The sequence below is a fragment of the Aptenodytes forsteri genome, unplaced genomic scaffold (assembly GCF_000699145.1).
Source record: "Aptenodytes forsteri isolate BGI_AS27 unplaced genomic scaffold, ASM69914v1 Scaffold116, whole genome shotgun sequence".
NCBI classification, from domain to species: Eukaryota; Metazoa; Chordata; class Aves; order Sphenisciformes; family Spheniscidae; genus Aptenodytes; species Aptenodytes forsteri.
The window spans coordinates 191,197-202,082 of record NW_008795491.1 but is presented as its reverse complement, the minus strand read 5'-3'; the positions used below and the strand labels follow the sequence as shown (position 1 = coordinate 202,082).

The following is a 10,886-nucleotide window of genomic DNA, read 5'->3' as shown; positions in this document are numbered from 1 at the left end:
ATCCAAGATGACTTGTATGGAAGTTACTTCTAATCTGTTTTTCACTGATTGCACTACTATGCAATTCCTACTTGCCCAAAATTCAACAGCTGTCAGGGGAGGCTTGCATAAAGACTGCAGGATAGGGACCAAACCTGTGAACAACCACTAGTACAATGAGAAATACTAATTGACTACAACAGTAACTCCCACAGGGTATGGCAAAGCTTCCTTTGGAGGCAGTGAAGCACAGAAAAGCCAGATGTTCTTCTATGATAGCTTGAGGGACCTTGAACTCTAGAACTGTACATGCTTAGTCAGATGTAGACTGTAAGTACTCTGTTCGTTTACAATCCTGATCCTGTCTGTTCCCTGAAGCATGACGTACACAAAATATTCTCAGCAAAGTACTATTCAGTCCTCAGATTAGGATATTCTGTGTGTGGTGTGGAACACGAGGATGGTCCATGCATCAGGCTGTGGTGGAGAAGGTGGTCCCTAGGTGAAGTAGTCTCAGCCCATACACTGATTGCCACAAGCTTAAACCACATCCTACAAGTATTTTGCTGTACATATCCTCACAGATGGTGCAGATTTTCTAGAGACATGATTTTTAGTAGGTAAATTTAGTAGATCCAAACCCAGCATCTCAACTCTGTATCAAGGAACCATAGGCTTGTGCATTTGCATGCAGTGTTACTAAGGCCATAACCACAGTAAAACAGAGGTAGGAAATGACTGACTTCAAAGGGTCAATGCAATCGCGAGGGAGTTCAGGTCTTAGTGGTGCTTGAGAGTTGTCACAACTGCAGCCAACTCTTAGGTCTTCCACTGTAACCAGGCAAGTTCTTGCCAGAGAAAGAGCCATGAGCAGTCATCTTTCCACATTGCATTGCTTACCAGTCGGGAAGGATTCCTTTGATTTCATCCTTAGGGCAGTCTGCAGTAGCTTTACTACAGCTAACCATCATTGTCCTTCAGCTCAGAGGTCTGAAGTGGAGACATCAAACAGAAAAAAGAGAAGAGATTAAGTTAAAATCATTGTAGCAGAGTTACGCTAGATCACACCACCAACCATGTGCTGGAGGGACCACCATAAAATGCTTTTACACACCTGAGAAAGACCCCAGGACATCAGGGACCTTCTGACAGTCATGAAGGGTATCAACAATGTGCCAAGCACATCTCTCTCAGCACAAATTTTCATTGCAAAGTAAGGCAATAAGGCAGCCATGTAAGCAAAATATTGAAAGGTGGGTCTTAAACAAACTGAACCAAGAGCTCCAAAGGAGGAGATAATGTTTTTGCCAGTTATCCATCTGATCTTTTTTATTTCATAGGAGGATGGGAGAGAAAAAAAGTGATTTCATTTTCTCTTACCTTTCAACTGAATCAACTGAATCAACCTTCTGCTTAGGTGCTAGATTTGCATAACTCAGAGGCAGATTTAGACCCACAACTGGGCCTACAGTACTGAGCCACAATACAATGTAATTTATGTGTCTAGGGGAAAAAAAAACAACAAAAAAGTACCATAAACATATTATCCCAACCTCTTCTGAATTGCAGGCACACTTGACAGTCATAAAAAAACTTCAGATGGGGCTATTCTTTCACTTTATCTATATCAAATGTATTTTAACTTTCAGCCCTTAGGTGACAATCAGAATCTTATTCTATTTGGACAAAGGCTGTTGTTTTGACCATTTCCACTTCCCGGCTGATTTACTTTACCTGCATTGCATAAAGCCTTGCAAGGCACAGTACTGTTTCTCACCTGTTCTGTTTCCGTGAACTGGTCAGTACAGAAGACATGAATTCATTAGTCCGGCAGGGGTGCAGAACAAAAAATGGCTGCCCAAGTAAGGGGTGCTCCTAAGAGGGAATATCAGTTGTTTTATTATGCAAGAAGAAAACAGAAAAGACACCATTTGCATTTGGAAAAGACAAAGCAGGGGCTAATTAATCCTTGATGCAACTTTTCTCATTTCAGAATCTAACCCACATTGCTTTTCTACTGATAGTCATTGACAAATCAGTATCTGAGACCATGCTCTCCTATCTTAAAAGGGAAATAAGATCACCAACGAGGCTACGCCACCATTTTAGTTAAAATGTAGTGGTTTTCAAAAGTAACTCAAGTTACTGTATCAGCATTACCCTAATGCAAGTAGGCAAACCTACTGTGTAAACAAGTATCTGATCAAATGTAATACAGAAAACAAATCTGCTCCATGGAAAAGCTCTTTAAGAAACTTGACCCCCTATCCTTGTATCTTCTCAAACTGGTGCTGGGAAGTAAACACAGTTTGATTTGGAGCCTGTGAGGGGGACCAAGAAGGAAAAAGGAAGGGCCTTCAAGGTGGCTTTAACTTCCACTAGGTGGCATAGCCTCATTTTAGGCTATTCTACAGAAAAATGTCCAAAAAAGGGTTGCTCTTCAAGAAGCCCAGTCAAAACTGTTCTGAGGGAAAAAAGAAAATAATTTAGTGACAGCTAAGTTTGCAGTCAGACACACTCCCTACAACGTGGTAAGACGCTGCCTGTTCCTCTACACCTTCACACTGCACACGGTGCTGCCAAAAACTCAGTCCAACGCTCCATAAAGCTTTCACTTTCACCTCCAACCAGCACTCGAACAGAGTATGTGTTCTGATTTAATCAAGCTTGCACTCAGTGCAAAGCCATAACAGTGATCTCATCAGCTCTTACATGGGTGATACCACGAGATCAGCATATCTGACTGTCTCACGCACCATGCCCTAGGGAAGTGATTTTCCTTTAATGCTGCTGAGGTCACTGCTACTACTTCTGCACCAAAATAAACAAACCCTACCTCATCCCCATGTGCAATAGGAGTTGTAACAGCACAGCAGGGGATGGCTAGAAAGGGATTCCAGACAAGAAAGATGTCACATATGAAACACCATGATAGCCTGTTTACAGCCAAGCACAGACTGTGCTTAGATGTCGCTAAGCCCAGGACTCCGCCGGAGCTGAGGAGCACACAACCCAAGGCAGTGGGGTGGCGAGAAGCAGGCATGGACCATGACAGAGAAAACAGCAGTATCACCACCTCTGCACGGTGTTCCCCATTCAGCTGTGTGAGCCTGGTCCACTGCTCTATGCCACTCACCAGAGCCACAGCAGAGACTGACTATAAGGATTAATGTGATGGGTGTTTTATCCTGGGTAAAGACCCTTTTCCTTAAATGTGCTTCTTGTGGTGGCTCTGTTTTTCGATGGCAAAGAAGAAGAAATACCAAATTCATGCTCTGACACAGATTTCCCTTGTCCAAGCTGGTACAGTTGTAGCCAGACTCCCCTAGTTCTGTGATGGCATTTTATCTTAGCATGTAGTAAACCGCCGGCACTGAAGAGAAGGTGCTTACAGAGTAAGTCTTCCGCTATGCAGTAAAAATTCCTTCTCCAACCCCTTGCCTAGAAACAAAAAACAAATCCTGGCCTGTCACGTTCAGCAAACAGGACATGTTCTATATTATTAAACAGGGTCTCTTACAGCTGAAGCACACTTCGTTCTTATGTTGAAAATGTACTCATGAGGATCAATCATTTTGTGTCTCAGACAACATTAAAAAACTTCCAGAAGCTTCAGAACATACAAAAAATAATGTTCAGAAAGCTTTGTTTTACATTGCAAACAGATAACTTGCGCAAGAATGCTACTATCTGCTGTTGGTAAAAGTGAACTGATGCTGTTTTCCATTGAGAAAAACTGGTAGTTTGAATTAAAAATCCATTCTAATTATCTGCTAGCTCAAATCAGCTTAGGTCTCCAAATAATTCTGGAAAATACATAGATTGTGCCAATAGTATTCCTCAAAGACAGCAAAAACAGAGTTAACAATATTTACAAAACTGTTAAGCAAAGAAAAAAACAGTAGGTTAAGCAGCAATTTCAGCCAACTCCCTTACACAAAGGAAGAGCATAAAGAGGTAGCACACACTCCCACAAAGAACAGAGAAGATAATCTGGGCTTTAAGTGATTTAGCACTCTGAACAAAACGTAAAGATAATTCTCAAAGCTGAATATTCAGCCTGAAGTCATTCCCAACCAACCTGTCACCTGGTATTCGATTCTATCCTGAACTTCTTGCTTCAGCAAACCACCAGTTAGTGACAAATGGAGGCCAGACTTGATTTTTTGAAATAGCTTATTAACTTTATATTCTACATCTTTCTTTTAGTCTCTCCTCTTCTCACAACATGACAGAGTGACACCGAAAAAATTTCCAAACTCTAACAATTAGATGTCCGTATGAAAAAGCAGAGTGCATTGCCACTCAGTTACCAAAGGGTAACAAACATCCTTGGTCCCACCGTCTTTGGCAGCAATCTGTGACTCATGAGCATGGGATAGAGGTGAAATCTGTTTGCACCGAATTCCCTGCAATCTCTCCTTCATTCTTCTTGAATGGGTGGAAAGGCTCCTTCTTCCCCTCCGGATCCAGCAGATGTAAAGGGAGAAGTTTTTGCTACAGGACCCAGCCATCAGCTTCCGGGTTGATATGAAGGCTCGGAGGACACCTGGACTTGGTTAGTCAAACCCTCTTCCTAGCTTGTCTCCTTGTTCTTCGAATTATCAAGGGTTGCTTTGTACACTTCCTGAAGTAACAGGTGTGCCAGGGTGGTGTAAATCCCACTATAATCCACAGAATTTTGAATGGCAACAATGAAACGACCCAGGGATTTAGTTAAACTCAGGCTGCTCCTTGGCTGGGCTCTGAGAATGGCATGTGCACTAACGCTGCACGTCTGCACATTCAGGAAGAGTTGCTTTGGTTTCCATTTAGGAGCGTATTTTGAAAACTGAGCACTGTCCCTTGTTTGTTTACCTCTAATCCAGGAAACTGAAGTTCATTATTACACAGATCCTTCAGCACTGAAAGTCCACAGGCATGACGTCATGCAAAACAGCTGTGCCCAAAGTCGGAATTTTTCAATAAGCTTGCTGTGTTTATCTTTCTTACCCTAAACAAAAGGCATGAAACTGCAAGAATGCCATGCTGTTTATTCAAAACCTGAAAGATAGGAATATGTCACACACTGATAGGAAAAACACAAAAGCACAGGAGATTAAAAGAAATCATGAGCCAAGACCCATTAAGCAGGAGGCTCTAAAAAGGGAAAAGGCTGAGGCAAGGAGGAAGAGCTGTTCAGCATCAGGGAAAACACTCTTAGAGCATCAGATCTGATTCAGTCAAATCCTGTACATAATGGCATCCCCACGAGGCTTTGATGTACACTCAGGGTTAAATCACTGACACAGCAGCTCTGAGGAGGAAGTACCGGACAGTTCCCAATAAAAATGCAGGAGTTATCAAAGCGCTGAATGATTTCAGAATTGGTAATGGGCTACAGAGCCTTTTCATTGCCAGGTCACCAGTTCAGATTTGGTCCGGGCTGGTGATAGCTAGAACTCATTACTGTACAACGGCTGTATGTGCAATTGTCAGGCTTCGCACAGTCAAAGTGCCGTTAATTAGTGCCCTTGCTGGTAGTCACTGCAGATGAGTCCAGAACTGAAGACGGTGGTTTATCTTGTCACCGTAGGGGGCAGTCCCTGTAGGTCAGCTCTGAAGTCAGGAAAAGCAGGAAACTTGCACTTCTGCTGCTCTTGGCATGCCCTGAGAGAGGGTCGTGCATCCGCAGCACGATGAATCCCAAGTCCTTCTCAAACACTATCAGTCAAAAGCGTGAGAATGAATTAAAGTTTGTGCTGCATCAGCTTCACAAGCATATTTACTACCTGCTGCAGTCATCTGGTGGAATGATGATATTCCACGTGCAGTGAAATGTATCCTGAGCAAAATATTAGGGCAGCAATAATAGCCTTCAGCTAGCCTGATCCATGAGCCAGTTACATGAAGAATATAAAGTCCTATTGGGACTTCATGGGGGGGGAAAAAAAAAAAGTAGTATAAAAGAGTCTTCCCATTTTTAGTTTACAATTAATCTTTTTCCAATCAGTCATGTAGCGATGCATTTTAGAGAGCAATGTGTGAGAGTTTCAAGTCAATTCTCACAATTACTCGCTCGAATTGTACAGCAAGAACCCATTTGCGGGTTGCCCAGAACTCTTCTGGACAGTGATACACTGACACACAGTTTACTTGAAATCAACAGCATTATTTTCTTGTATCTATCTATGATCTTGTATCTATCTTTGAGGCTGATTCATAACACTGCCTATTCAGCACTGTACACTGGAGTCCATCATACATCTGCATATCCCTCTGAGTCTGACCCAACTTTCATGGGAAATAAAATTTTTACAGGCCACAACTAGCTCCAGTGAACGTGAAAGCTCAAAATGTTGCTTCATTTATTTTCTGTAGAAAGACCTCTTTACTAGGTAACTTCAAGAAAAATTTGTAAGGATGTTCTGTACCCATTTCTGTAGCTGTTACCTCAACTCTTCCCATACAAAACAATGCAAGAGATAGATGGATGAAAGATGTGAAATGTTTGATTGGGTATTTTGAAAATGAATGTAGTTCTGTTTAGGAATGCTACACAAGATTGAATGTGACTGACCGCTGGCAGCGAAACAGCTCACTATTTGTTAGCTGTGCAACTACAACCATCCGTGCACAGGTGCTGAGCTGCCTCGGTTGTGAGGTTAAACTGGTGAGCTTAAACCTCCTTCACTGAGGCTTATGTCAGATAGTGTGCCTGAGCCCTTGGCAACAACAACAAAAAATGAATGCTACAGGCTCCCAGAGGACTGAAAAACATTTCAGTTGAGCAGCAGCTTTTTCTGTGTGGTGTAAGAAGGCCTCTTCCCATAAAGTCCATCAGGGATGCGAAGGCTTGATCAACTGTCCTTCACCTGTCCTGTCATCATTTCCTAAAGAAACTGGACTGTCCCTCACAGGGTCATCAAGAGTCAAGATGTAAAAAACTAACTTCATTCCCTCTCCTGTGCAGTGCCTATAGCACAGTGAAATGTTAAGACATGAATCTGAACAGTGGCAAAGACTGGGTAGTTCCTAGTACAAGTACAATTAAGTCTAAAACTTCCATCAGATGGGATTATGTCATTTTATCAAGCAGAGCGTGTAGGAAATACTATCCATGTCAGATTTAAATTAAAAATAAACATTACTTCAGGGAACGGGTAATTGCCTGTAGGTATCTGTACTGTGCTCTGCTCTTCTCTTCCCCAGCCAGCAGGTATTTTGTTGTCAGTACACCTCTTGTAAAAGCACTATTTATTTTCTCTGTCATAACTGGAACTCTTCCAGTAGTAACGGCTTCTATTTTCTCCAGTGCTACATTAAACTGCCTTCGAGCATCCATCATAACATTTATGGTCTCTCCATTTATGATCGTGCAAGGGATTTTTGCCTGAAACTGCCTCTTCCCCAATCCATGCTTTTGCATGAAGTTGCTTTGCAAAAATAAATTCATGGAGGGGTGTCAAAACTTTCATGCAGGATGCTACCACCAAACGCCACAGCCAGGACCAATTCTTTTCAGACATTTTCCCAGCAGTGTTCACAATTCCAGTCATCAGGTCAGAAAAAGAAGACAGGATTAATAGAACATGTCCCCCATAATCTCTTCCATTTCGGGAAATGGAAACAGTGATGCAATGAATAAAGAATTTGCATGCTCTTCCCTTTTCACCAATTTTTGACCACACTTACTGAAAAAAATGCCTGTTTTTAAGTAAAAATCCTTCACACAAGATTATGATACTGCAAGTATTTCATGGTCTTGAATTCACAGTCTATCTTCTTTTTCATTCCTTATTTTTATATACATGAATAATAACTTCCGTGTTAATAAAATGTAACTCTACTCATTCAGAAAGAAAGTAATAAAATTTTGCTCTTCAGATTGACTGTGTATCCCACAACCAGAACAGTAACTGTGCACATGTGGAACTTAAACCGCGTTGAACTTGAGGATTACTTTATCCTTAAATTACATGTGTGCTCAGGTTCGGGTATAAAAAGTGAGTAACATTTTTATGAATGAGGGCTAGGGAGAAAGGAGACTTTAAGCCTGAGCACTGAAGCCAGATGAGTATATGCACGTTGTATTTACAAGGACCAGTAACGGTGCTTGCAAAGGCAACAGGACAACAACAGCTGTCACAAGAAAAATGTTCCAAACTTCTCTCTCTCCCCTTCTCCTCACAGAAGATTTTTCCCTTATAATGGAATTACTACAACAGAAACTCTATTACTACGGAATCACTATGCTGCAGACACAATGTTAAGGAACTGTAATTACACAGGGAACTTTTATCATCCTCATAGAAGGTATAGATCATAGTAATAAAGCTATTGTTAGGATACTGATTGTATAGGGCTTCTCCATCCTACTGACATAGGTCACAACATTTCTATTAATGCAGCCATTTCATAAAAATAATGTTTTAGTAATAGGATTGGTATTGGTTACAGAGAAATTATAATTAAAAAAAATTTCAGAGAGGGCAAAATGGCAGTTGAAAGAAATGTGCTTGCTGTAATAGCCATCAACTCCAAAAAAGACATTTATTCTAGTGGGCATTGGATACAGTTTATTGCCTGGGACAGGTGACATATTTATAGTCGCCTTGATTTCAGTTTACAAGCAGAAGCCAAGTCATCCTACTGATATAACTGAGGAAAGTTTCTATAACTTTGCCGTAAAACCCAGAGAAGCACTCCCACTGCTAAACCTGTTGAAGATGAAACAACCCACTCCTGTCTGTAGCAGGTGCTGAAGAATGACTATGAAAGTGCAACTACCGCTGTTCTGCATTTTCTTAGACAATCAAAATAACTCTGCAACGGTAGTGAGCAAGGGAAAACTTGAAGGGACCCTGATGAGACAAAGAAGTGCAAACTAGACCAAAAAAGCAAATTTCTGTCATTACTGAATGTCTTTTTGGAGGAAAAGGCTGCAAAGGGATTTTGATTTATGCTCAAGTTCTTTGCAGACGAGCAGTTGCAATTGCCCTTATGATTTAATGTACCTGCTCCCTGTGTATTTTGAAAGACATACCAACTAACTTTAGTGACAAGGTTTTATTAATACTTTTACTACTACTAACCCCACACAGCCAACTAAGCTGCATCCCATCCTTCGTTCATCAAATATGAAGTCCAAGCTGAAGAGGCAATTAATCAAACGGCTAAGTTTTTCTAAGGAAAATGGAGTTGCTTCGGCAGATCCTACAACACAAGCATAAGAGGGCACTTAACACAGCCAGAATTTTCATAAGATGAACCACACCTACCACTTTGTACCTGCTGTTTCAAAGCCATCATGGCCACGAAGGTGGAAATGCAGGTTCTGAAGAAACAAACACTTCATGGCACAAACTGCTCTTTTCGTAAAGGACGTCTTAAAACCCTGCTAATGTCATTAAGCCTGGCTGATCACAGCCTGAATGCTGCCTCTTGACTACAGCTTGCAATAAAACCATCGTTTCCTTTGGACAGAGCTCTGACCACTGTGCTCCATGTGCACATCGCTTCTATACTGCTAACTCATTGCTAGTTATGTTGACAGCTGCAGCTTCTGCTGAATGTGACAGCTGAATACGTCTACAGTTCGATGCCACAAAAACATCAATCTTGCTTTTCCATTTTTAAAGCTATCAGAACTATCAGGGTGCATCCAAAACAGCAACAATACCTCTATCCACGATCTTTGAAGACACCTTTACTGCTCTGGTACAATGCACAGTGCAAGTTAGAAAGTCAGAGACAAAGCTGGTTTGCCAGAAGTAAAGTGTTTTCAAGGGTCACAGATGGAAATGGGTTTAAATTAGAAGTTTTACTTTACTTTACATCTTTAGGCCCTTCCTATTTTAAGTGTATTCAAAAGATAAATATATTCTCCATATAGTGATTTCTATAACTAGGACAATGATAACAACAGAGAAGACTGCCGTAAGATTTGATGTGCATATGCTCTTTTCATGCAGAGCTAACTTATTATTGCAATACTCGATACTACAGAATACAAAATACAGTAACTACATGACCAAGACCGATTTCATATTTCATTCCCAAAATCAGTTTATCTGTCTGTTTCTAGAATATTTACAGTTTTGCGGGGATGGTGATCCTTTTTTACAATTTATAATTTTATTACTTTTTGAAAAGTTATTGAATAGCTAACACAATATCCCTGAAAGGCACACCTAAGAGGTAATGCAGGACAAGCACAATATTAATCAAGAATAGCCAACACTGCTGATATTTTTATGTTTATATGTTTATAAGTTTATATATGTAGAATAAGGTTTGAATTATTAATTTTAAGAACAAAAGGAATCAAAGCACTAGGTGACGCTCAGACAAAAGTATGTTTTTAAAGCTTAAACTTCTCACAGGCATGTAACTTGCATTTAGGATTCTTTAAGAAAACTTTATAGTTACAATTGGCAGGACCATAGTTATATTGTCACAATATTAATAAAGAATAGCCAACACTGCTGATATTTTTATGTTTATATGTTTATAAGTTTATATATGTAGAATAAGGTTTGAATTATTAATTTTAAGAACAAAAGGAATCAAAGCACTAGGTGACGCTCAGACAAAAGTATGTTTTTAAAGCTTAAACTTCTCACAGGCATGTAACTTGCATTTAGGATTCTTTAAGAAAACTTTATAGTTACAATTGGCAGGACCATAGTTATATTGTCAAGAAATGGCATCTCAGCCATTTTCCTAAGAAAATAAACAGATGATTCTTCTTCCATGCTTGCCAAAATAAGATTAATTCAGTTGTCACCATTTTAGTTATGTAGCATATAGTCTTAATTAATTACTATTTAAAATCTGTTCTTAAGTTAAGAGATTCATCTAAGGTGCAAAACTGAAAGATACAACAAGCTGTGGAAGTATGGAAAAGATATTGGAGACAGATTTCC

General features: G+C 40.3%; 1 protein-coding gene across 1 annotated transcript in view; it reads right to left on the bottom strand.

The window, feature by feature from the left end:
- Positions 1-883: 883 nt before the first annotated feature.
- The window catches only part of ATG10 (autophagy related 10), an 87,173-nt gene continuing 77,170 nt past the window's right edge, over positions 884-10,886 (bottom strand). The window contains exons 6-8 of the mRNA XM_009281590.2: positions 1,757-1,854; positions 1,360-1,482; positions 884-969 (exon numbers count right to left, since the gene is read on the bottom strand). Of these exons, the coding sequence (XP_009279865.1) occupies positions 957-969; positions 1,360-1,482; positions 1,757-1,854 (234 nt within the window). The 3' untranslated portion in view covers positions 884-956. The remainder of the gene's footprint in view (positions 970-1,359; positions 1,483-1,756; positions 1,855-10,886) is intronic.